The 27,886-nt window shown below is 48.9% G+C and overlaps 1 protein-coding gene across 1 annotated transcript; it reads left to right on the forward strand.

Moving 5' to 3' along the window:
* The first annotated feature begins 959 nt into the window (after positions 1–959).
* hdac3 (histone deacetylase 3) lies at positions 960–26,923 on the forward strand. The gene is made up of 15 exons (XM_079556622.1): positions 960–1,159; positions 8,877–8,959; positions 9,232–9,374; positions 9,443–9,524; positions 12,260–12,316; positions 12,393–12,448; positions 12,518–12,651; positions 12,735–12,815; positions 12,934–13,007; positions 14,345–14,409; positions 15,166–15,255; positions 15,332–15,390; positions 15,532–15,611; positions 15,698–15,855; positions 26,714–26,923. The coding sequence occupies exons 1-15, from the start codon at positions 1,105–1,107 to the stop codon at positions 26,781–26,783; spliced, it is 1,287 nt and encodes a 428-aa protein (XP_079412748.1). The 5' UTR covers positions 960–1,104; the 3' UTR covers positions 26,784–26,923.
* Positions 26,924–27,886: the final 963 nt, after the last annotated feature.

A 27,886-nucleotide genomic window follows, 5' to 3' on the forward strand; every position in this document is an offset into this window, starting at 1 on the left:
CTTTCTCCATTGTATTTTTGTTTACTTGATTTTGACGTAAAGTTTATTATGCCTTGTTTGTATTTGTATTCATAGTTTTTATCATCTGTTTGTGTTGTGAAGCACTTTGGGCAGCCGTGGTTGTTGTAAATGTGCTATAGAAATAAACTTGACCTTGACCTTGAAAACGTGACAAAAACACAACAATAAGCCACAAAAAAAAGTAATGAAAAAAAAAAAAAGAGGTTAAAAAGTTACAATCACTCTTGTAGTCTTGGTCTCTTGGTCTTAGCTTTCAAATGAGGCGTTACATTGTTGCTCTCCAGTCGAGAAGCTTTTAGATTTGGGTAAAGCCAAACTGGACTCGACTGGAACTGACCCGTACAGGCCACAGTAATGACTCATTTGAAAACTAAGACGTACAAAACTGATCGTGATTTTTTTGTTGCGCTGTCGCCGTGTTTTTGTTGTGTTTTCATCACTTTTTTGTCTGGTTATGTATTATTTTTGGTCTTGCTTTCTTCATCGCTTCTCTGACGGTTTTTTGTTGTGTTTTCATCACGTTTTTGTCACTTTAGAGTCTTATTTTTGTTGCTTTTTTATTGAGTTATTGTTGCTTTTTTGTCACTTTTCAATCGCGATTTTGCCACTTGTTTATTGTCGCTCTTTTGTTGCTTTATCATCACTTTTTAATTGCGTTTCAGTTGTTTATTGTCTTTATCTTCGCTCTTTTGTTGCTTTTTTGTCACTTTTTAATTGCGTTTCAGTTGTTTATTGTCTTTATCTTCGGTCTTTTGTTGCTTTTTTGTCACTCTTTGGTTGTTTTTTCATCCTCGTTTTTGTCTCTATTTTCCCGCTTTGTTTCTGAACCTTTTAGATTTGGGTAAAGACGCCACACTGGAGAAAACGTGCTCGGTTCCGGTGGGGAGTAAGAGGTTAAAGCGTTTGTTGCGTCGCTTCCTGTCGCAGTTTGATGACGCAGGTCGGATGTTTACAATGGCCGCCGCAGCTTCTGCAGCGAACGCAGAGCTAACCATGAGCTAACCGGGAGGAAATGCGGGATTTTTATCTGCAAACGCGCCACTAGTTTTTACAGGAAAAAGGAATCTTCAGAGGTTTATCAAAATGACGAACAGGACGTCCTATTTTTACGACCCGGATGTGGGAAACTTTCATTACGGTGCGTCGGTCTGTGTGCTAACATGCTAACACCGCTAACGTGACAATATTGCTCATAAACCGTCTCGTTTTACATTTACTCTTTGTATTGGGGTTTGTTTTATTGTTTCACTGTGTTTGTGCGTCTGAACTGCAGAATAATGATAGTTTTTAATCAGTAGTTTGTGGTTTAGAGACGACTGTGGAGCGGCTAACGGGGTCAGTTTGACACATACATGCACATAACGCCGTAACACCGTTAGCGTAAGGTCTGTTTATGTTCTGCAAAGGCTTCACCTCCATTTCCTCCAGTTTTGCCCAAATCCAAAAGCTTCCGGACTTGATCTTACAGACTTATAGGCCAGAGTAACGCCGCATTTGAAAGCTGAGACCTTCAAAACGAATCAAGCTACTTTCTCATTATGATAGTCACGTTTGTGTGGTTTGATCTGTTATATTACACACACACACACACACACAACAAAATGTGGCCAAAACGCTACAAAAAACATGATTAAAAACGTGACAATTACAGCTCAAATCTGACCACTAAAGCAAGGAAGAAGCTTAGATGAGTTTTGTAGGTCTTAGCTTTCAAATGAAGCATTACTCTGGCCTATAGGCTGTGATCTCTCCAGTCAAGAAGCTTTTAGATTTGGTTAAAGCCAAACTGGAGCAAACCTGCTCGGTTAAAGGAACAGGCCACGGTTCTTCCAGACTGAGATCTGTTCTTACCTGAGCTTAGACGAGTTGATCCGTACCTGTCTGGTCTTTGCGTCCGTGGAAGAGCTCAGTCACTTCTACTTAGCCCCTGTTTGGAGCCATAGGAAAACACTGGGAGAGGTTTCAATGCTAACAACATCTTTGGTCGTTTTGCGTGACCGAGGGCACATACAAAGACCAGACAGGTACAGATCAGCTCATCTAAGCTGAGGTGAGAACAGGCAGTCATTGGTTCTATGGTTGATGTCACCTGTAGTGCCAGTCGCTCTCAGTCGAGGATGTGGAGGCGCTGGTATATCTTTATAAAGTGACTGTGATTGTGTTTTTGGTGTTTGTTTGGGATGTCGCTCTGTCTCTTTGGACCTCGAGTCTGCAATCAAGTCCAATTGAATGAATTGAATTGATGTCTCAGTTTGGAAAACCGGTGGCCTGTTCCTTTAAGGCGGGGGTTACGAGGTTAAGCAATAATGAAATGTGTGTTTACAGACGACTCTCGGGAGATTCGATGCGCGATACATGGCTCACAAGACGCCGATACTGCGATAATCGATATATGTTGCACCAAAATAACCTACAATAATCAAGATTTTAAAAGCAAAATGCTGCTTTTGACCTTTATTTACTGCATATTATTCATCATTTACTTTTCCTTTCATGTGCTTTGTACCACTTTTATAAATCATGAAAGGCATTTATTTGTGTGACAGTGTTTGGTCCAAGTGCTTAAAGCTGCAGCGCTGCCCCCTGCTGTCCTGACTGAATTCTCCATCATTATTGGCCTCTAATGACTGAAAACAGTGGAGCACTGCTGCCTCATTAATATGCATGACGTCGTCAAAAGTATCGGAATAGAAAAGTATCGTATCGTGCCACAAAATATCACGATATATCAGAAAATCGACTCTTATTCCTGAATAATGTAGCTTAAAGTCTGACAGTTTGTGAAATGGGAGGTGACCTGGTGGGACAGACTGGAGAAACGTAAACCGCTATTGCTGTTTTAGCCCAGAGGGAGGCGCTGTCGTACATTGTATGCGATGATGTATACGGTGATGACGACATTTCGATGCTACTAAACATTTCAACATGATCACTCTTCTGTCTTCCACAAATTGTGTCAAAACTAGACTCAACAAAACACTAAATGAGAACCTAAAAAGTGTGACATGTTCTGAATTGTAGGGAAGGAGGAGGATCTAAACCCTGTGCAGTACGAGAGTTACGTATGTAACTACGGTTCTATGAATCCCGGATGACCGCCAGAGGCGGTGCTGAAAGCACTGAATGTTCCCTTCGCGCATGCGCAGTTCGAGTAGGAATACCAACAACGTCACAAACTTGTGACCCTCGGATGGCCAATCAGAGGCTATATAGCCCGATGACTTCCGAGGCTCTGTTCCTGCAGACTCCACTCGCGCGAACGCAAGGATCACGAGTGACAGAGAATCTCTGGCGGTCATCCGGGATTCATAGAACCGTAGTTACATACGTAACTCTCGTTCTATTTCATCCCTCCTGACCGCCAGAGGCGGTGCTGAAAGCACTGAATGACGAATACCAGCCAAGTCACGAGGAAATCCGACCACACACCTCAGGAAGCGGACTCAGAGGATCCCTGAAGAAGCACAGCATCCAGAGACTGAGAACCCGCCACATTCACCCTATAGAACCTGGTGAAGGTAGTGGAAGATGACCACGAAGCAGCATCACAAATGGCGTCCAGAGGCATCCCCCGCAAGGCAGCCCATGACGTTGCGACGCCCCTAGTAGAGTGGCACCGAACAGGAGACGGCAGGGGACGGTTCCCAGCCTCGTAAGCATGAGAAATCACCTCCACAATCCAGTGGGACAGGCGCTGCTTCGAGAGAGCACAACCCAGCCTAGCACCACCAAAACACACAAAAAGCTGGTCCGACTTACGTACACCCGCTGTGGCAGCAATATACGTCCGCAATGCCCTAACAGGGCACAACAACTCCGAACCTGACCCACCGGGTGAAGGTTCCAACCGCCCAAGCCGCAAAGGCTGATTGCAGTGAAAACGAGACAAAACCTTGGGGAGAAAGGCAGGGTTAGGCCACAACGTAACCCCAGAGCCATCAGGAGCCCACCTCAGGCACTCGGCACTAACAGACAGGGCATGTAGCTCACCAACCCGCTTCGCTGAAGCAATGGCCAGCAAAAACGCAGTCTTCAGAGATACCCACCGCAAGTCAGCACGAACCAACGGCTCAAAAGGAGGCAGCCCCAAAGCCGACAGCACAAATGGTAGATCCCAAGGTGGAGTCCGTGGGGCCACCGGCGGACGTAATCTCCGTGCACCCCTAAGAAAGAGAGACACAAGACTGTGACGCCCCACAGGAGCATTGCCGACAAGAACATGGTGACATGATATTGCCGCGACATACACCTTAAGAGTGGAGGGAGTGCGCCCCTTATCCAAAAGTGACTGTAAAAACTCCAAAACAGTAGACACCGAACAAGAAACAGGGTCTTTACCATGAGCAGCACACCAACGAGAGAACAGCGTCCATCTGTTGGAATACATCCGCCGCGTAGATGGCGCTCTGGCATTCAGGATGGTCCTCCTGACAGGATCCGACATATCCGTCAGAGACCCCCCGGATCCCCCAGTGGCCACACCCACAGCTGCAGCCGATGCGGCGCGGGATGCCAGATCCTCCCGCCCAACTGAGAGAGAAGATCCGCCCGGTCGGGAAGGCACCATGGCTGGCCGTGGCAAAGACTGTACAGTAGTGGAAACCACGTCCGCGCCGGCCAAAACGGGGCCACCAACAACACCAGGTGACCCTCTTGGAGAATCCTCTGAAGGGTCGGCATAATCAGAGGTATCGGCGGGAAGGCGTACAGCAACGTTCGAGGCCAGGGGTGAGCAAAGGCATCCTGGCCGAGGGAGCCCGGCTCCCTCAGGGAAAACCACAGAGGACAGTGCGCCGTGTCCTGACTGGCAAAAAGGTCCACCCCCGCTACGCCAAAAATGCCCCAAATTGACCGCACCACCTCTGGGTGGAGGCGCCACTCCCCCGGAGGACACCCCTGACGGGAGAGGAAATCCGCAGACCGGTTCCACACCCCCGGTAGGTACACTGCCCGCAGGCTGGTCAGACGAGAGGCAGCCCATGTAAGGAGGTCCCGTGAAGCCGCCAGAAGCTCCGCGGACCTGGTGCCTCCCTGGTGATTTACATGATACACAGCGGTTGTGTTGTCTGAGCGAATGAGCACATGCTTCCCCCTCAGATGAGGCAGAAGGCACCGTAAGCCCTGGTGCACCGCACGGAGCTCGAGCACATTGACATGGTCGTTGCGCTCCCCTAGAGACCACAGACCGTGGGCCGCCCTGTGCTGCCACACAGCGCCCCAGCCTGTACGGCAGGCATCCGTCGTTACCACCTCCCTGCGTGACACGACAATGCCCATGGGTACCCCGCTGAGTATGTAGGCCTCGTTCCGCCATGGGACAAGAGCACACAGGCACCTCCACGACACACGAAGCTTCCGACGCCTGTGCAGTTTGGGGTCTAAACGGAAACCATTCAACCATCTCTGAAACGACCGCAGATTGAGAAGCCCGAGAGGGACAATACGGGACACTGAAGTCAGCATGCCCAGGAGGCGTAGAAACGTGACATAATGCAACAACCTCCCTAATCTGAACCGACTGAGTAGAAGGAGGATATTGCTGACCCGCGGAAGCGAGGGGCGAGCCAACATGGTGGTCGTATCCAGGGTCATACCTATGAACGTCGCAGTCTGTGAGGGGATCAGACAACTCTTCTCCAGATTTACAGTTATCCCCAGCTGAGCCACGTGTGAAAGAAGAAGGGACGTGTGTCGAGCCACCAGCGCACGAGAGGGGCCGCAAACCAGCCAGTCGTCTATGTACGGCAGAACCTTCATCCCCTGGGACTGCAGAGGTGCCAGCGCTGCCGTCACAAAGCGTGTGAACACCCTCGGAGAGAGAGAGAGACCGAAGGGGAGCACTCTGAACTGCCAGTGTCGCCCTCGATACGCAAACCGGAGGAATCGCCTGTGCTGAGGCGAGATGGGGACATGGAAATAGGCGTCCTTGAGGTCTATGGAAGTGAACCATTCCCCCTCGCGGACTGACTGCACAACCTCTGCGGCGGTCAACATATGGAACGGAAGCGCTTTCAAGAACCGGTTCAGTCCCCGCAGATCCAAGATGGGTCGAAAACCGCCTGTCTTTTTCGGAACAAGGAAGTAAGGAGAATAAAAACCCCTGGGTTGCCGCAGAGGATTCACTTCCTCGATGGCACCTTTGGCCAGGAGGACAGACAACTCCTGATCCAGTGCCAACGCTTTTGCCGGGTCGCTGATGATGGTCATTGCGACCCGACGTGAAAGAGGAGGCCGGCGTCGGAACTGCAGCTTGTACCCCTGGGTCAAGGTAGCAACCACCCATGGATCCAAGCCATGAGCAGCCCAGCAACTGAGCTGCTCGCTGGTGAAATATCCGACTGCCGGCCGGAGACCCTCATCTCCTAGCCCCCTGGCCCCGTGGGAACCTGGGGGCGCGACGGGAACGATCAATCGGTTGCGCCCGACCCGCTGGCGCACGGGAAGGGCCACGAAAATCCCCGTCCGGCCTCTGCCGGGTCACAGGCTGGCGAGAACCGTCAACAACAGGGTAAGCCCGAGGCGAGAACCGAGGTCTATGGGGAGGAGGCGGCGGGCCCCCGAAACGAGGAGGAGGCATGGCCCTATTAAGGCCAGACAACTGCTGGCGGGTCTCACGAGCACGAATGGTCCTCTCCAGCGCCTCCAGCGCAGCCGGCCCAAAAAGCACTCCAGGTTCCACTGGAACACCCCGCAGAGTTCTACGGCACGCCTCCGTCAGGGGTGACTGTGCCAGCCATACCTGCCGACGAGCCTGGCACAAGAAAGACATCATTCGGCCAAGTTCCCGCGTCAAAAGGGCAAATGCCTGCAGCGCAGCATCACTAAACGCAACTGAACTGGCAGGAGAGCCGCCCGCAGGCAATGAAGCAGAAAGGGCAAACATCAAATGCGCCAAGGAGTTCCCAATGCGACCAGCACGGGCGCCAGCATTATAGGTCCTAGTCAGCAGATCGTCCGTGACACGACATTGGGGTCGTGGGCAACGAACATTCGGGCGCAGCGCCTCCTCGGGAGAGACAATCAAGGAAGCAATGGCCGGCTCAACCGCAGGCATGTGCTCCAGCCCGGCCTGATCAGCACCCTGCATAGCCGCCAACGCTCTGCCATCGGCCGAAAGGCGAGCAAAGGCAGTAGGTTCCCTCCAGCATGCATGTAATTCCGTCAGATACTCTTCAGAAGGCGGGACGGTAAAGGTGGAAGGCGGCCGCCCACGCCTAAAAAAAGCACTACCCGGGGCAACTGCATCTGGCTGTGGCACCTCCACCTGGAGGCTCTGTAGTGCCAACCGCAGGACAGACTGCATCGAACTGTCCTCAGCCTCAACCAGCGAGCCCTGGTCAGAACCACGAGAGCCCGCCACGGAAACCTGCGAGGCGGCATCCTCACAGTCCTCCGAAAAAAGAGACACAGAAGCAGCCAGTGAAAGGACGTCATCCTCAGGGGGAAGGACAGGCATGGTCCGAGAAGACCCACTATCCTCCGACACATTGTCCAACTGGCGAGCCTGAAACATGGACTTCATCTCAGCCAGTTCAGCCGACAGCCGCTCGACCTGCGAGGAGAGAGCCCTGTCCTGCGCAGCCTTCTTCTTAGGGGGAGCCGCCAAGGCGGCCTCACCTTTACGCTTGGAGCGCCTAACTGGGCCCGGTGCAGCCAGCGCCTCTAGGGGCAAGTCGCCGCCAGAGGAAACCTGTGCCAACCGGGCCAGTCGCACTGCCCTAGACATGAAGCTGCAATTCATGCACGGGTCATCAGAAAGCCCCTCTCTCAAATGATCGGACCCGAGACAGACAGGACAGAGGTCATGGCCGTCATAAACCTGGAGTGAGGCGCCACAGGAAACACAACAGTGACCACCATCCATGGCAAAAAACGGTGTCTCGTTAGGAAGGACAAAACACACGCTAAGTCACGAACCGGGGGAAGGCGGCGCACACGCAGCCTACCCGGCCGGGGAAGTAAGAAAAAAAAACAACACAGCACCAGAAGGCTGAGCTGTCACTCTGAGTTCAACCAACTCACAAAATTCACACCATAAACTGGGGGAAGAGGCGCGTACGCAGTCTGCACCAGTAGAGGCAAAAAAAAACAAAAACAAAACAAAACACAAGGTACTCACCAAGGGCAACAAAAAACAACCACGGTAAAATAGAAAGGGCCGTGGTGAAAAAACTGCAGTCAGTCGGGGGAGGAGGGCTCACCCACGAAAATCGTAGCAACCTAGCTAACCACACGTAGCCGGCGGAGACAAAAAACCCCAACGCTACACAGAAATCAGGCTATACGGAGCACACCCAGCCTAATGTCCAACCGCCATAAGCTGGGGGAAGAGAGCGGACACGCTGTCTACCCAGCAAAGGCGAGAGAGAGAGAAAACCCCAATACACGTACCTGGGAGGGCAAGAAAACAAACGATGAGTAGCGTCGCAGCCCTTGGAGGGCGGAGAATCCCGCTCCTCCGACACAGCAGTCGCAAGGCTACCGGCGACGTACGTAGAATCACAGAAAAACAAAAAAACAGTAGTAGTGTGCACAATAGCTTAAACCAAAGCAGTAGACACACCTGCAGTACCAACTGCGCGCGAGAAGAAAAAAGGAACAGAGCCTCGGAAGTCATCGGGCTATATAGCCTCTGATTGGCCATCCGAGGGTCACAAGTTTGTGACGTTGTTGGTATTCCTACTCGAACTGCGCATGCGCGAAGGGAACATTCAGTGCTTTCAGCACCGCCTCTGGCGGTCAGGAGGGATGAAATAGAACAAGTCTATACCAGGACCACGTGTTTCCTGCTGAGTTTGTGTTTGCAGAGACTGAGCTTGTTTTTCCATCTGTGACCAGTGCTGTGTTTCCTGCAGGTGCCGGTCACCCCATGAAGCCGCATCGCCTGTCCCTGACCCACAGCCTGGTGCTGCACTACGGCCTCTACAAGAAAATGATGGTGAGATGCTGGACTCACCTCTGTTCATGTGAAGAAGTAGAAGTGCAACATTTCCCACAATGCAATCTCAAAAGTAGTCCGCAGCGACGGTCACAAGACCGGTCAAAATATACGTCAGTGCAGAGGTTATACGAGACTTTTTTTTGGCCGACACTTTGGCCGCGTAGGTCGTAAAATATGTATATCATTAACAGTGCACCTACATTTATTCATAGACAAAGCGCTACACACTTTATTAGGTCTAAAACACAGATGTGACTCCTCTGTTTCAGGTCTTTAAACCGTACAAAGCGTCCCAACACGACATGTGCCGCTTCCACTCGGAGGATTACATCGACTTCCTCCAGAAAGTCAGTCCCAACAACATGCAGGGCTTCACCAAGAGCCTCAACACCTTCAACGTGGGAGACGACTGGTAAATATATTCACATGTTTACACCGTCATTAATGAGCGTCCTGTCTCAGTGACTCCTCCCCTTTCAGCCCCGTGTTCCCAGGCCTGTTCGAGTTCTGCTCCAGATACACCGGGGCGTCTCTGCAGGGGGCCACGCAGCTCAACCACAAGGTACGATCCAGATGTTCAACTGTATCAAACTGAAAACTAGAAACACTAACATTTCCTTCACTTAAAGGCCGTTGTTATATTTTAGAAGCAGACACGGATTATGGATTTAATTATAAAGCAAAGATGTGAATGTTCGAAATGTGTTTGCAAAGTTGGGAATGTTTTGGAAGCGGAACTATTAACAAGAGTGTTTTTTATTGGTATATGGTAATAATTTCACACACGTTTTTATTACGATCTCACACTTTGAAAATGTGATGTTGATCTAACACGGCTGAAAAAAGATATCCTGACGTTTCACTTTCACGTTTTAGCAAAAAATGCATAATAATTGAAGTGTATTCAAGATTAAACGTAGCTCTGTGATGGACTCAGAGTTCTAAAGAGAGACTCTGTGGTCTGTGATGCAAAAGGGACTGATCTAAACGCAGAGTCTGCAGAACGTTCATGGTCCAGAATCCAGAGTCACAATGATTAAGTTATTTTCCAAATAACTTTATCATCACATTTCCGTTTAGATCGGGGGGGGGTCCACATAACAAGCCTGGATTGAGTCAGAGCTGCACCAACAATAACTCAAACTTATTCTGCAACTTCATCCTATTGTACATTTCACTAAGCTGTATATTTTGAATATCTGATGCTGGTGTTTAGTAGGACTATTATTTTCTGTAAATATTTATCCATATCAAGCCAAGGACACACATGTGTGAGCATCGTTATTTAGCTAATTCAACTTCTTATATTCGTTCACTTCAGCCATTGCACTGAAAGCTCCTCTGTGCTTCCTTTTAGCAGGGGGGGGGGGGTCTCCAAGTGAATTTCCCTGGGGGCCTAAACCTACATGGGGAGTGTATTGCTGGGGTCCATTAACAAAAGCTTCTAAATAAAAACATGTTTTGATTGGGAAAATACTATTGAGGAAACGTTTTTCAATAAATGAGTAAAAATGAACCTGACAGGACTGTGGCCAGTGTGTTCTTCACATCCTGATCTCATTGTGTCAGCGCCCTCTGCTGGACACGTGTGGAATTATGTATTTGTATTTAAGCTGCCCCCTAGTGGCTGGAGTGAGCTTTTCTTTAAAAAATCCTAACTCTTTAGACCTTCTGCCCTACAAGTCGTGGGCCGGATTCAATCGTAGATTCATTCTATCTCACAGATTCCAAATTATAACCTTGTAAAACACACATTTTCTCCAGTTCTGCTGTACCCAAATCTAAAAGCTTCTGGAATGGAGAGCAACAGAGTAACGCCTCATTAGGGAGTGTAGAAAAGTGTAGAAAATGTGCTCGGTTTGGGTGGGGGTTAAAAGTAGGGCTGCAACTAATGATTATTTTGTAATCGATTAGTCTATCGATCATTTTTACGATTAATCGATTAATCGCTTGGCTGTGAATGGTGTAGGAAATTTTTATTTTTTCAATTTGTTTTATCACATTATAGCTTAAAGGAATAGGCCACCGTTTTTACATGCTAAGATATGTTCTTACCTCACTTTAGACGTGTTAATATATCCCCGTCTGGTCTTTGTCCGTGCGCTCACACATACGCAGCCTCTCCCACATGTCATATAGCTCCAAAAAAGCTCACGATAGAAGCTACCAAGCTCTTCCACGTGTTCCCTATTTAAATAAAGTTACGTGAAGTGTTTTCATGCGAAGTATATTTACACAGAAATGTAACATGTCGATTTTATAAGCAAATAAAAAGGGGGACTATATTGTGAGGCGTAATGATACGAGGAGTAAAACGTCTGCGCAGTAACTCCTAAAGGTTATTGACGGAAGTGAGCGGGGGAAGTCTTTAGGAGTTACTACGCGGACGCTGTGCTCCTCGTATCATTACGCCTCACAATATAGTCCCCCTTTTTATTTGCTTATAAAATCGACATGTTACATTTCTGTGTAAATATACTTCGCATGAAAACACTTCACGTAACTTTATTTAAATAGGGAACACGTGGAAGAGCTTGGTAGCTTCTATCGTGAGCTTTTTCGGAGCTATGTGGCATGTGGGAGAGGCTGCGTATGTGTGAGCGCACGGACAAAGACCAGACGGGGATATATTAACTCGACTAAAGTGAGGTAAGAACATATTTTAGTATGTAAAAACGGTGGCCTATTCCTTTAAGTGGCGCTGTTTGAGGAAGTGCTGATGGAGTAAACCAAGGGGAAATGTTTTTTGAAGGCCTTATTCATGAAATTTAAATTGTACAAACCACTACAGACCCTAAATATAAAATCAAAGTAGGTTTTCATCAAAAATACTACATTTTTTTGGTCATTTCTGCTCCATTTTAGTCTGTGTGAGCCAGAAAACGATTAATCGATACTAAAATAGTTGTCGACTCTTTCAATAATCGATTAGTCGTCGATTAATCATTTAGTCGTTTCAGCCCTAGTGAAAAGCTCACCATAATCCTCTGACTGAGCCGTATGTCAGTGGAGTTGGAGTGATCTGCCCATTTCTTATCACGATGTTTCAAAAGAGAGTGAGAGGAGCTCCATGTCTTGTATGAACAAAGCAGATAACCTGAAGGTCCACAGTCTGAGGAGGCCTGACCTCAATACACCACTGCAGGTGTCGTTCTGATGAGAGAGGAACATTGTTACAGGGTAAAAAGCTCCAAATAGAGCAAAAAGCTTACAAGGCCTTTAAATTTGAAAGCAAAGTAGTTGCATTGACTGTTGTGTGAGTTTGTATTTCTGTTACTAATAGTTCTTTTCCTGCAGATTTGTGACATTGCCATAAACTGGGCCGGAGGTTTGCATCACGCCAAGAAGTTTGAGGTGAGTCACGGCGAGTCTGCGGTGGTGAATCAACAGTTTGTTAAAGTCGGTGATGAAACTGTGATCTGTGTTTCAGGCGTCGGGGTTTTGTTACGTGAACGACATCGTCATCAGTATTCTGGAGCTTCTGAAGTAACAACACATAAAGAAGCGACTCTGTGATGTTTCAGTTCCTCTTCACGCTCTTCTGTCTCCCGGCAGGTACCACCCCAGAGTCCTGTACATCGACATCGACATCCACCACGGCGACGGCGTCCAGGAGGCCTTCTACCTGACCGACCGCGTCATGACCGTGTCCTTCCACAAGTACGGGAACTACTTCTTCCCCGGAACAGGTGAGTGAGAACGTGTTTGTAGAGCTCTGGGCTACAGGCTGAGCAGGTTTCAGAAGGTCCTGATGTCTCTGATGTTTCTGCAGGAGACATGTATGAGTTCGGAGCAGAGAGCGGTCGGTATTACTGCCTGAACGTCCCGCTCAGAGACGGCATCGACGACCAGAGTGAGTCCCAGCACACGCTTCTCCAGCACACGCTTCTCCTGCACACGCTTCTCCTGCACACGCTTCTCCAGCACACGCTTATATCACGCACTTTTAACTGTGTTATGGTGTCTTTCAGGCTACAGGCAGCTGTTTCAGCCCGTCATCAAACAAGTGGTGGATTATTACCAGCCCACCTGCATCGTCCTGCAGGTATGACTGAGAACTACCCCAGAACTACCCCTGAGAAGTATCCCAGAACTACCCCTTAGAACTATCCCAGAACTATCCCTGAGAAGTATCCCAGAAGTATCCCAGAGAAGTATCCCAGAACTATCCCTGAGAACTATCCCAGAAGTATCCCAGAGAAGTATCCCAGAACTATCCCTGAGAAGTATCCCAGAACTATCCCAGAACTACCCCTGAGAAGTATCCCAGAACTATCCCTGAGAAGTATCCCAGAACTACCCCTGAGAAGTATCCCAGAACTATCCCAGAACTACCCCTGAGAAGTATCCCAGAACTATCCCTGAGAAGTATCCCAGAACTACCCCTGAGAAGTATCCCAGAACTATCCCTGAGAAGTATCCCAGAACTACCCCTGAGAAGTATCCCAGAACTATCCCTGAGAAGTATCCCAGAACTATCCCTGAGAAGTATCCCAGAACTATCCCTGAGAAGTATCCCAGAACTACCCCTGAGAAGTATCCCAGAACTACCCCTGAGAAGTATCCCAGAACTATCCCTGAGAAGTATCCCAGAACTATCCCTGAGAAGTATCCCAGAACTATCCCTGAGAACTATCCCAGAAGTATCCCAGAGAAGTATCCCAGAACTATCCCTGAGAAGTATCCCAGAACTATCCCAGAACTACCCCTGAGAAGTATCCCAGAACTATCCCTGAGAAGTATCCCAGAACTATCCCTGAGAAGTATCCCAGAACTACCCCAGAGAACTATAACAGAACGATCACCTAATCACCTGGGACTGGGAGACAAATGAGACTTTCTCCATAACAAAGAAATATACACAACTCTGCTGGGCTTTGTCACTGAAAAGATAAACCTGAACATCATTCCCCGTTTTGTTCAATATTTTTATTTTATTTTTTACAATTATTATTATTTGTATTATTTTTTATTCATGTTATTATGATTTACAGTTGTTGTTGTTTTTTTTTTACAAATTTTCCCAATTTGTTCCTAATTCCCCCCAATTTTTTCCACTTTTCCCCCAAATTTTGTATTCTTTTCCCAAAATGTCCCCATTTGTTCCAAATTTTCCCACCAATTTTTTTCTAATTTCCCCCAAATTTGTATTAATTATTCACCCCTTTTTTCTTCTTATTTTCCCCCAATTTTCCCCACACTTTTCCCCAAATTTCCCCATTTGTTCCTTATTTTTCCACCCATTTTTTTTTCTTTATTTTTCCGCCATGACTTGACTCAATGTTCTAAAGGTGCACGTCTTCCACACTTCAATTTCAATGTTCTGTTTTGCCCATTTGCCCTAGTTTTCGGATGAGAATTAACCTGGAGTTTTTCTTCCAGTGCGGAGCTGATTCTTTAGGCTGTGACCGACTCGGCTGCTTCAACCTCAGCATCCGAGGACACGGGTAAGAAACCTGAGAACCTGCCTTTAATGTGGAGCTACAAGAGCTTCAGAGAGTGCTTCAGTGAGTGTGTGGAGGTAGAAGAGTTTAAGATCTTCTGTTTTCAGTGAGTGTGTGAAGAGTTTAAGATCTTCTGTTTTCAGTGAGTGTGTGGAGGTAGAAGAGTTTAAGATCTTCTGTTTTCAGTGAGTGTGTGGAGGTAGAAGAGCTTCAGATCTTCTGTTTTCAGTGAGTGTGTGGAGTTTGTGAAGAGTTTAAGATCTTCTGTTTTCAGTGAGTGCGTGGAGTTTGTGAAGAGTTTAAGATCTTCTGTTTTCAGTGAGTGCGTGGAATTTGTGAAGAGTTTAAGATCTTCTGTTTTCAGTGAGTGTGTGGAGTTTGTGAAGAGTTTAAGATCTTCTGTTTTCAGTGAGTGTGTGGAGTTTGTGAAGAGTTTAAGATCTTCTGTTTTCAGTGAGTGTGTGGAGTTTGAAGAGTTTAAGATCTTCTGTTTTCAGTGAGTGTGTGGAGTTTGAAGAGTTTAAGATCTTCTGTTTTCAGTGAGTGTGTGGAGTTTGTGAAGAGTTTAAGATCTTCTGTTTTCAGTGAGTGCGTGGAATTTGTGAAGAGTTTAAGATCTTCTGTTTTCAGTGAGTGTGTTTAGTTAGAAGGGCTTTAGATCTTCTGTTTTCAGTGAGTGTGTGGAGTTAGAAGGGCTTTAGATCTTCTGTTTTCAGTGAGTGTGTGGAGTTAGAAGAGCTTTAGATCTTCTGTTTTCAGTGAGTGCGTGGAGTTCGTGAAGAGCTTTAAGATCCCTCTGCTGGTTCTGGGTGGAGGAGGCTACACCGTGAGGAACGTGGCTCGCTGCTGGTGCGTCCCAAACCCAGAGAAACTACACGAGTTAATGGTTCTGTTCATTTGTTCACGATGGTTTTCTGTGGTGCAGGACGTTCGAGACCTCTCTGCTGGTGGATGAGTCCATCAGTGAGGAGCTGCCCTACAGCGGTGAGTTCTCCAGTTCCCATGTTCCCGTGAGGTTTAGAACTGTGGCCAATGAAGAACAGGGACTTTGCTTCATAAAGGTCCACTGAGGAACCTTCAGAGGGTCCTGGTTGGTGATCATGTTTTGCTCGTGTGGTTTGACAGAATATTTTGAGTACTTCGCTCCAGACTTCACGCTGCACCCTGACGTCAGCACCCGCATCGAGAACCAGAACTCCCGCCAGGTGAGTCTCCCGTCACTCCCGCTCTGACCCCGAGGATCACCATCATCATCATCATCATTGTCTTCTTCTGTGTCTGTCCTCGTCAGTACCTGGAGCAGATCCGGCAGACGGTCTTCGAGAACCTGAAGATGCTGAACCACGCCCCGTCCGTCCAGATCCACGACGTTCCTTCAGACATGCTGAGCTACGAGCGCACGGACGAGCCCGACCCGGACGAGCGGGGCAGCGAGGACAACTACACCAGGTGACCTCACTGTCCCCTTACTAACGCCTTATCCTGAGAGAGAGGACAACTACACCAGGTGACCTCACTGTCCCCTTACTAACGCCTTATCCTGAGAGGACAACTACACCAGGTGACCTCACTGTTCCCTTACTAACGCCTTATCCTGAGAGGACAACTACACCAGGTGACCTCACTGTTCCCTTACTAACGCCTTATCCTGAGAGGACAACTACACCAGGTGACCTCACTGTTCCCTTACTAACGCCTTATCCTGAGAGGACAACTACACCAGGTGACCTCACTGTTCCCTTACTAAAGCCTTATCCTGAGAGGACAACTACACCAGGTGACCTCACTGTTCCCTTACTAACGCCTTATCCTGAGAGGACAACTACACCAGGTGACCTCACTGTTCCCTTACTAACGCCTTATCCTGAGAGGACAACTACACCAGGTGACCTCACTGTTCCCTTACTAAAGCCTTAGCCTGAGAGGACAACTACACCAGGTGACCTCACTGTCCCCTTACTAACGCCTTATCCTGAGAGGACAACTACACCAGGTGACCTCACTGTTCCCTTACTAAAGCCTTAGCCTGAGAGGACAACTACACCAGGTGACCTCACTGTTCCCTTACTAACGCCTTATCCTGAGAGAGAGGACAACTACACCAGGTGACCTCACTGTTCCCTTACTAACACCTCATCCTGAGAGGACGACTACACCAGGTGACCTCACTGTTCCCTTACTAAAGCCTTATCCTGAGAGAGAGGACGACTACACCAGGTGACCTCACTGTTCCCTTACTAACGCCTTATCCTGAGAGGACGACTACACCAGGTGACCTCACTGTCCCCTTACTAAAGCCTTATCCTGAGAGGACAACTACACCAGGTGACCTCACTGTCCTCTTACTAACGCCTTATCCTGAGAGGACAACTACACCAGGTGACCTCACTGTTCCCTTACTAACGCCTTATCCTGAGAGGACGACTACACCAGGTGACCTCACTGTCCCCTTACTAAAGCCTTATCCTGAGAGGACAACTACACCAGGTGACCTCACTGTTCCCTTACTAACGCCTTATCCTGAGAGGACAACTACACCAGGTGACCTCACTGTCCTCTTACTAACGCCTTATCCTGAGAGGACAACTACACCAGGTGACCTCACTGTCCCCTTACTAACGCCTTATCCTGAGAGGACAACTACACCAGGTGACCTCACTGTCCCCTTACTAAAGCCTTATCCTGAGAGAGAGGACGACTACACCAGGTGACCTCACTGTCCCCTTACTAAAGCCTTATCCTGAGAGAGAGGACGACTACACCAGGTGACCTCACTGTCCCCTTACTAACGCCTTATCCTGAGAGGACGACTACACCAGGTGACCTCACTGTCCCCTTACTAACGCCTTATCCTGAGAGAGAGGACAACTACACCAGGTGACCTCACTGTCCCCTTACTAAAGCCTTATCCTGAGAGAGAGGACAACTACACCAGGTGACCTCACTGTCCCCTTACTAACGCCTTATCCTGAGAGAGAGGACGACTACACCAGGTGACCTCACTGTCCCCTTACTAACGCCTTATCCTGAGAGAGAGGACAACTACACCAGGTGACCTCACTGTCCCCTTACTAAAGCCTTATCCTGAGAGAGAGGACGACTACACCAGGTGACCTCACTGTCCCCTTACTAAAGCCTTATCCTGAGAGGACAACTACACCAGGTGACCTCACTGTCCTCTTACTAACACCTTATCCTGAGAGGACGACTACACCAGGTGACCTCACTGTCCTCTTACTAACGCCTTATCCTGAGAGGACAACTACACCAGGTGACCTCACTGTCCCCTTACTAACGCCTTATCCTGAGAGAGAGGACAACTACACCAGGTGACCTCACTGTTCCCTTACTAAAGCCTTATCCTGAGAGGACAACTACACCAGGTGACCTCACTGTTCCCTTACTAACGCCTTATCCTGAGAGGACAACTACACCAGGTGACCTCACTGTCCTCTTACTAACGCCTTATCCTGAGAGGACAACTACACCAGGTGACCTCACTGTCCCCTTACTAAAGCCTTATCCTGAGAGGACAACTACACCAGGTGACCTCACTGTCCCCTTACTAAAGCCTTATCCTGAGAGAGAGGACGACTACACCAGGTGACCTCACTGTCCCCTTACTAACGCCTTATCCTGAGAGGACGACTACACCAGGTGACCTCACTGTCCCCTTACTAACGCCTTATCCTGAGAGAGAGGACAACTACACCAGGTGACCTCACTGTCCCCTTACTAAAGCCTTATCCTGAGAGAGAGGACGACTACACCAGGTGACCTCACTGTTCCCTTACTAAAGCCTTATCCTGAGAGGACGACTACACCAGGTGACCTCACTGTTCCCTTACTAAAGCCTTATCCTGAGAGGACAACTACACCAGGTGACCTCACTGTTCCCTTACTAAAGCCTTATCCCGAGAGTGAGGACGACTACACCAGGTGACCTCACTGTCCCCTTACTAACGCCTTATCCTGAGAGAGAGGACGACTACACCAGGTGACCTCACTGTCCTCTTACTAACACCTTATCCTGAGAGGACAACTACACCAGGTGACCTCACTGTTCCCTTACTAACGCCTTATCCTGAGAGGACAACTACACCAGGTGACCTCACTGTTCCCTTACTAACGCCTTATCCTGAGAGGACAACTACACCAGGTGACCTCACTGTCCTCTTACTAACACCTTATCCTGAGAGGACAACTACACCAGGTGACCTCACTGTCCTCTTACTAAAGCCTTATCCTGAGAGAGAGGACGACTACACCAGGTGACCTCACTGTCCCCTTACTAAAGCCTTATCCTGAGAGAGAGGACAACTACACCAGGTGACCTCACTGTTCCCTTACTAACGCCTTATCCTGAGAGAGAGGACAACTACACCAGGTGACCTCACTGTCCCCTTACTAACGCCTTATCCTGAGGACGACTACACCAGGTGACCTCACTGTCCTCTTACTAACGCCTTATCCTGAGAGAGAGGACGACTACACCAGGTGACCTCACTGTCCCCTTACTAACGCCTTATCCTGAGAGAGAGGACGACTACACCAGGTGACCTCACTGTCCCCTTACTAACGCCTTATCCTGAGAGAGAGGACAACTACACCAGGTGACCTCACTGTTCCCTTACTAACGCCTTATCCTGAGAGAGAGGACAACTACACCAGGTGACCTCACTGTCCCCTTACTAACGCCTTATCCTGAGAGAGAGGACGACTACACCAGGTGACCTCACTGTCCCCTTACTAACGCCTTATCCTGAGAGAGAGGACAACTACACCAGGTGACCTCACTGTCCCCTTACTAAAGCCTTATCCTGAGAGAGAGGACGACTACACCAGGTGACCTCACTGTTCCCTTACTAAAGCCTTATCCTGAGAGAGAGGACGACTACACCAGGTGACCTCACTGTCCCCTTACTAACACCTTATCCTGAGAGAGAGGACAACTACACCAGGTGACCTCACTGTTCCCTCACTAACGCCTTATCCTGAGAGGACAACTACACCAGGTGACCTCACTGTCCCCTTACTAACGCCTTATCCTGAGAGAGAGGACGACTACACCAGGTGACCTCACTGTTCCCTTACTAACGCCTTATCCTGAGAGGACGACTACACCAGGTGACCTCACTGTCCCCTTACTAAAGCCTTAGCCTGAGAGAGAGGACGACTACACCAGGTGACCTCACTGTCCCCTTACTAAAGCCTTATCCTGAGAGTGAGGACGACTACACCAGGTGACCTCACTGTCCCCTTACTAACACCTTATCCTGAGAGGACGACTACACCAGGTGACCTCACTGTTCCCTTACTAACGCCTTATCCTGAGAGAGAGGACAACTACACCAGGTGACCTCACTGTCCCCTTACTAAAGCCTTATCCTGAGAGTGAGGACGACTACACCAGGTGACCTCACTGTCCCCTTACTAACACCTTATCCTGAGAGGACGACTACACCAGGTGACCTCACTGTCCCCTTACTAACGCCTTATCCTGAGAGAGAGGACAACTACACCAGGTGACCTCACTGTTCCCTCACTAACGCCTTATCCTGAGAGGACAACTACACCAGGTGACCTCACTGTCCCCTTACTAAAGCCTTATCCTGAGAGAGAGGACGACTACACCAGGTGACCTCACTGTCCCCTTACTAACGCCTTATCCTGAGAGAGAGGACGACTACACCAGGTGACCTCACTGTTCCCTTACTAACGCCTTATCCTGAGAGAGAGGACGACTACACCAGGTGACCTCACTGTTCCCTTACTAACGCCTTATCCTGAGAGTGAGGACGACTACACCAGGTGACCTCACTGTCCCCTTACTAACGCCTTATCCTGAGAGAGAGGACGACTACACCAGGTGACCTCACTGTCCCCTTACTAACACCTTATCCTGAGAGGACGACTACACCAGGTGACCTCACTGTTCCCTTACTAACGCCTTATCCTGAGAGGACGACTACACCAGGTGACCTCACTGTTCCCTTACTAACACCTTATCCTGAGAGGACGACTACACCAGGTGACCTCACTGTCCCCTTACTAACACCTTATCCTGAGAGTGAGGACGACTACACCAGGTGACCTCACTGTTCCCTTACTAACACCTTATCCTGAGAGGACGACTACACCAGGTGACCTCACTGTTCCCTTACTAACACCTTATCCTGAGAGGACGACTACACCAGGTGACCTCACTGTCCCCTTACTAAAGCCTTATCCTGAGAGAGAGGACGACTACACCAGGTGACCTCACTGTCCCCTTACTAAAGCCTTATCCTGAGAGGACAACTACACCAGGTGACCTCACTGTTCCCTTACTAACACCTTATCCTGAGAGGACGACTACACCAGGTGACCTCACTGTCCCCTTACTAAAGCCTTATCCTGAGAGGACGACTACACCAGGTGACCTCACTGTTCCCTCACTAACGCCTTATCCTGAGAGGACGACTACACCAGGTGACCTCACTGTTCCCTCACTAACGCCTTATCCTGAGAGGACGACTACACCAGGTGACCTCACTGTTCCCTCACTAACGCCTTATCCTGAGAGTGAGGACGACTACACCAGGTGACCTCACTGTCCCCTTACTAAAGCCTTATCCTGAGAGAGAGGACGACTACACCAGGTGACCTCACTGTCCCCTTACTAAAGCCTTATCCTGAGAGGACGACTACACCAGGTGACCTCACTGTTCCCTTACTAACACCTTATCCTGAGAGGACGACTACACCAGGTGACCTCACTGTTCCCTCACTAACGCCTTATCCTGAGAGTGAGGACGACTACACCAGGTGACCTCACTGTCCCCTTACTAAAGCCTTATCCTGAGAGAGAGGACGACTACACCAGGTGACCTCACTGTTCCCTCACTAACGCCTTATCCTGAGAGAGAGGACGACTACACCAGGTGACCTCACTGTCTCCTTACTAACGCCTTATCCTGAGAGAGAGGACGACTACACCAGGTGACCTCACTGTTCCCTTACTAACACCTTATCCTGAGAGGACGACTACACCAGGTGACCTCACTGTTCCCTTACTAACACCTTATCCTGAGAGGACAACTACACCAGGTGACCTCACTGTTCCCTTACTAACACCTTATCCTGAGAGGACGACTACACCAGGTGACCTCACTGTTCCCTCACTAACGCCTTATCCTGAGAGTGAGGACGACTACACCAGGTGACCTCACTGTCCCCTTACTAAAGCCTTATCCTGAGAGGACATCTACACCAGGTGACCTCACTGTTCCCTTACTAACACCTTATCCTGAGAGAGAGGACGACTACACCAGGTGACCTCACTGTTCCCTTACTAACGCCTTATCCTGAGAGAGAGGACGACTACACCAGGTGACCTCACTGTCCTCTTACTAACGCCTTATCCTGAGAGAGAGGACGACTACACCAGGTGACCTCACTGTCCCCTTACTAAAGCCTTATCCTGAGAGTGAGGACGACTACACCAGGTGACCTCACTGTCCCCTTACTAAAGCCTTATCCTGAGAGTGAGGACGACTACACCAGGTGACCTCACTGTTCCCTCACTAACGCCTTATCCTGAGAGAGAGGACGACTACACCAGGTGACCTCACTGTCCTCTTACTAAAGCCTTATCCTGAGAGGACGACTACACCAGGTGACCTCACTGTCCCCTTACTAACGCCTTATCCTGAGAGTGAGGACGACTACACCAGGTGACCTCACTGTTCCCTTACTAACACCTTATCCTGAGAGGACAACTACACCAGGTGACCTCACTGTCCCCTTACTAACGCCTTATCCTGAGAGGACGACTACACCAGGTGACCTCACTGTTCCCTTACTAACGCCTTATCCTGAGAGAGAGGACGACTACACCAGGTGACCTCACTGTCCCCTTACTAACGCCTTATCCTGAGAGGACGACTACACCAGGTGACCTCACTGTCCTCTTACTAACGCCTTATCCTGAGAGGACAACTACACCAGGTGACCTCACTGTCCCCTTACTAACGCCTTATCCTGAGAGGACAACTACACCAGGTGACCTCACTGTCCCCTTACTAACGCCTTATCCCGAGAGAGAGGACAACTACACCAGGTGACCTCACTGTCCCCTTACTAACGCCTTATCCTGAGAGGACAACTACACCAGGTGACCTCACTGTTCCCTCACTAACGCCTTATCCTGAGAGAGAGGACAACTACACCAGGTGACCTCACTGTCCCCTTACTAACACCTTATCCTGAGAGAGAGGACGACTACACCAGGTGACCTCACTGTCCCCTTACTAACACCTTATCCTGAGAGAGAGGACAACTACACCATGTGACCTCACTGTTCCCTTACTAACGCCTTATCCTGAGAGAGAGGACAACTACACCAGGTGACCTCACTGTCCCCTTACTAACACCTTATCCTGAGAGAGAGGACAACTACACCATGTGACCTCACTGTTCCCTTACTAACGCCTTATCCTGAGAGAGAGGACAACTACACCAGGTGACCTCACTGTCCCCTTACTAACACCTTATCCTGAGAGAGAGGACAACTACACCATGTGACCTCACTGTTCCCTTACTAACGCCTTATCCTGAGAGAGAGGACGACTACACCAGGTGACCTCACTGTCCTCTTACTAAAGCCTTATCCTGAGAGGACGACTACACCAGGTGACCTCACTGTCCCCTTACTAAAGCCTTATCCTGAGAGAGAGGACGACTACACCAGGTGACCTCACTGTCCCCTTACTAACACCTTATCCTGAGAGAGAGGACGACTACACCAGGTGACCTCACTGTCCCCTTACTAACACCTTATCCTGAGAGAGAGGACGACTACACCAGGTGACCTCACTGTCCTCTTACTAAAGCCTTATCCTGAGAGGACGACTACACCAGGTGACCTCACTGTCCCCTTACTAACACCTTATCCTGAGAGGACGACTACACCAGGTGACCTCACTGTCCCCTTACTAACACCTTATCCTGAGAGGACGACTACACCAGGTGACCTCACTGTCCCCTTACTAACACCTTATCCTGAGAGGACGACTACACCAGGTGACCTCACTGTCCCCTTACTAACACCTTATCCTGAGAGGACGACTACACCAGGTGACCTCACTGTCCCCTTACTAACGCCTTATCCTGAGAGAGAGGACGACTACACCAGGTGACCTCACTGTCCCCTTACTAACGCCTTATCCCGAGAGTGAGGACGACTACACCAGGTGACCTCACTGTCCCCTTACTAAAGCCTTATCCTGAGAGAGAGGACGACTACACCAGGTGACCTCACTGTCCCCTTACTAACACCTTATCCTGAGAGAGAGGACGACTACACCAGGTGACCTCACTGTCCCCTTACTAACACCTTATCCTGAGAGAGAGGACGACTACACCAGGTGACCTCACTGTCCCCTTACTAACGCCTTATCCCGAGAGTGAGGACGACTACACCAGGTGACCTCACTGTTCCCTTACTAACGCCTTATCCTGAGAGAGAGGACGACTACACCAGGTGACCTCACTGTCCCCTTACTAAAGCCTTATCCTGAGAGAGAGGACAACTACACCAGGTGACCTCACTGTCCTCTTACTAACACCTTATCCTGAGAGGACAACTACACCAGGTGACCTCACTGTCCCCTTACTAAAGCCTTATCCTGAGAGGACGACTACACCAGGTGACCTCACTGTCCCCTTACTAACGCCTTATCCCGAGAGTGAGGACGACTACACCAGGTGACCTCACTGTCCCCTTACTAAAGCCTTATCCTGAGAGAGAGGACGACTACACCAGGTGACCTCACTGTCCTCTTACTAACACCTTATCCTGAGAGGACAACTACACCAGGTGACCTCACTGTCCCCTTACTAACGCCTTATCCTGAGAGAGAGGACGACTACACCAGGTGACCTCACTGTCCCCTTACTAAAGCCTTATCCTGAGAGGACGACTACACCAGGTGACCTCACTGTCCCCTTACTAACACCTTATCCTGAGAGGACAACTACACCAGGTGACCTCACTGTTCCCTTACTAACGCCTTATCCCGAGAGTGAGGACGACTACACCAGGTGACCTCACTGTCCCCTTACTAAAGCCTTATCCTGAGAGAGAGGACGACTACACCAGGTGACCTCACTGTCCCCTTACTAAAGCCTTATCCTGAGAGGACATCTACACCAGGTGACCTCACTGTTCCCTCACTAACGCCTTATCCTGAGAGAGAGGACAACTACACCAGGTGACCTCACTGTTCCCTTACTAAAGCCTTATCCTGAGAGAGAGGACGACTACACCAGGTGACCTCACTGTCCCCTTAGTAACGCCTTATCCTGAGAGGACAACTACACCAGGTGACCTCACTGTCCTCTTACTAAAGCCTTATCCTGAGAGGACGACTACACCAGGTGACCTCACTGTCCCCTTACTAACGCCTTATCCCGAGAGTGAGGACGACTACACCAGGTGACCTCACTGTCCCCTTACTAACGCCTTATCCCGAGAGTGAGGACGACTACACCAGGTGACCTCACTGTCCCCTTACTAACGCCTTATCCCGAGAGTGAGGACAACTACACCAGGTGACCTCACTGTCCCCTTACTAAAGCCTTATCCTGAGAGAGAGGACGACTACACCAGGTGACCTCACTGTCCTCTTACTAAAGCCTTATCCTGAGAGGACGACTACACCAGGTGACCTCACTGTCCCCTTACTAACGCCTTATCCCGAGAGTGAGGACGACTACACCAGGTGACCTCACTGTCCCCTTACTAAAGCCTTATCCTGAGAGAGAGGACGACTACACCAGGTGACCTCACTGTCCTCTTACTAACACCTTATCCTGAGAGGACGACTACACCAGGTGACCTCACTGTCCCCTTACTAACGCCTTATCCCGAGAGTGAGGACGACTACACCAGGTGACCTCACTGTCCCCTTACTAAAGCCTTATCCTGAGAGAGAGGACGACTACACCAGGTGACCTCACTGTCCCCTTACTAACGCCTTATCCTGAGAGAGAGGACAACTACACCAGGTGACCTCACTGTCCCCTTACTAACACCTTATCCTGAGAGGACGACTACACCAGGTGACCTCACTGTCCCCTTACTAACGCCTTATCCTGAGAGAGAGGACGACTACACCAGGTGACCTCACTGTCCCCTTACTAACGCCTTATCCTGAGAGAGAGGACAACTACACCAGGTGACCTCACTGTCCCCTTACTAAAGCCTTATCCTGAGAGGACGACTACACCAGGTGACCTCACTGTCCCCTTACTAACGCCTTATCCCGAGAGTGAGGACGACTACACCAGGTGACCTCACTGTTCCCTCACTAACGCCTTATCCTGAGAGAGAGGACGACTACACCAGGTGACCTCACTGTCCCCTTACTAACGCCTTATCCTGAGAGAGAGGACGACTACACCAGGTGACCTCACTGTCCCCTTACTAACGCCTTATCCTGAGAGAGAGGACAACTACACCAGGTGACCTCACTGTTCCCTCACTAACGCCTTATCCTGAGAGGACAACTACACCAGGTGACCTCACTGTCCCCTTACTAACGCCTTATCCTGAGAGAGAGGACGACTACACCAGGTGACCTCACTGTCCCCTCACTAACGCCTTATCCTGAGAGAGAGGACGACTACACCAGGTGACCTCACTGTCCCCTCACTAAAGCCTTATCCTGACACAGACGAGAGCGAGGTCTATAAACCGTCTATTCACTGCAAAAAGTCTTGTACTCGTGTCAGTATTCGGTATCTGCAAGTACTTAAAGGGGGGTATTATACAAAATTGACTTTTTCAAGCTTTCCATCATGTTATTCTGTCACTCCCTCATTAAAAACATGGCTGAAGTGTTGCCTTGGCACATTCACGTATTTCTGAGTAATCTGTATAAACTCTGACGGCAGCCATTTTAGGGATAGGTTTGCCTGAGTCCTCCTAGGAACGCCCCCACCTCCTGGAGACGCCTCCGAGCTTTGGTCACCAGCCGAGTAACCAACCACTGCTCCTCAGCAGAACCCCCTCCCCACTGATGCCACAGACAGCGTGTGGAGGGGGCGTGTCTAAAGGCTCAGAGGTTCTTAAAGAGACAGAGGCCTATTTCAAGACATTCACTACAGCCATTTTGAGAGAGACATTTTATACAAGGCAGTTATTCTAATTTACTGCATTTACAGACCGACAGAATCATCATTGTAGTGAGATATAGACTGGTGCTATGGGACTGACAAAAGCAGAACACCCCCTCTTTAAAGTCACATCTCTGTCTCTCCTCAGGCCCGAAGCCGCCAACGAGTTTTACGACGGTGACCATGACAACGACAAGGAGAGCGACGTGGAAATCTGACGTTACTGACGCTGTAGGAAACTGTGTGTTTGGATCAGCTGCTGCTCAGAGGGATTTACTCCACACACTCTTAGAATAAGTTATTACGGGGGTGAAAGTCGACGTTGTACATGTTTTTTATGTCTTACATCATTTAAAGCTGTTTTGTGTCTGAAACCTGCAGCTGATCCAAACTGACTCCTGTTTTCATTCCTGTTCCTCCTGTGTCTGTCTGAACTGGAGCGAGTGTAACTTTGTCAATGGACACTTTGATAAGACGTCAGGAACTTTACGTACAACTGTTTCTTTTAGGCTGAATCTTGTATATGTCATTTTGATATCGTCGTTTGGTTTTTAATAAAATAAGTAAGAACTGACGCTGATGTGTTGTTGTTTGAGATGGCCACCAGAGGGAGACAAAGTAACAGGGCCTTTATAAATCTGCCCTCTGCCTAGAAAAGATTTTTCTGGCTCAGATAGATAAATCACAATGTCGTCTGCGTATAGTGAAATCTTATTATCAACTTTTCCTATTTGAATACCAGATATTCTCTTATCCATTCTAATTGTTTCCGCAAATGGTTCTATGATTACATTGAATAAAAGCGGTGACAGGACATCCTTGACGGCATCCCCTAGTCAGGGCAAATTGATTTGTAAAGTTTCCATTAACAGCTATTATTGCCTGAGGGTTGTCATATAGTGATTTAATCCATCTAATACAGTTGCTTCCGAAGTTGAATTTCTCTAGGACTTTCATCTAGTATGGCCACTCGACCCTATCGAACGCTTTCTCAGCATCAAGAGATAGAATTAGTGCTTGTTGTTTCGATAGGGTCGAGTGGTCAATCACATTAAGTAATCTTCTAATATTATCAGAGGCAAATCGATTTTTTTAGGAAACCTGATTGATCCGGATTTATAAGGTGTGGTAATAAACTTTGTAGTCTCCTTGCAATTAGTTTGGATATAATTTTGAAATCTACGGGTAATAAAGAGATTGGGTGGTATGATGTACATTCAGTTGGATCTTTTCCTTCTTTATGAATAAGAGATATCAACGCGGTTTTCATAGACATAGGTAGTATACTGTTTTCACAAAAGTCTTTAAGCATGGGCATTAG

The sequence above is a fragment of the Gobius niger genome, assembly GCF_951799975.1.
Source record: "Gobius niger genome assembly, chromosome: 5".
In the NCBI taxonomy this organism is placed as follows: Eukaryota; Metazoa; Chordata; class Actinopteri; order Gobiiformes; family Gobiidae; genus Gobius; species Gobius niger.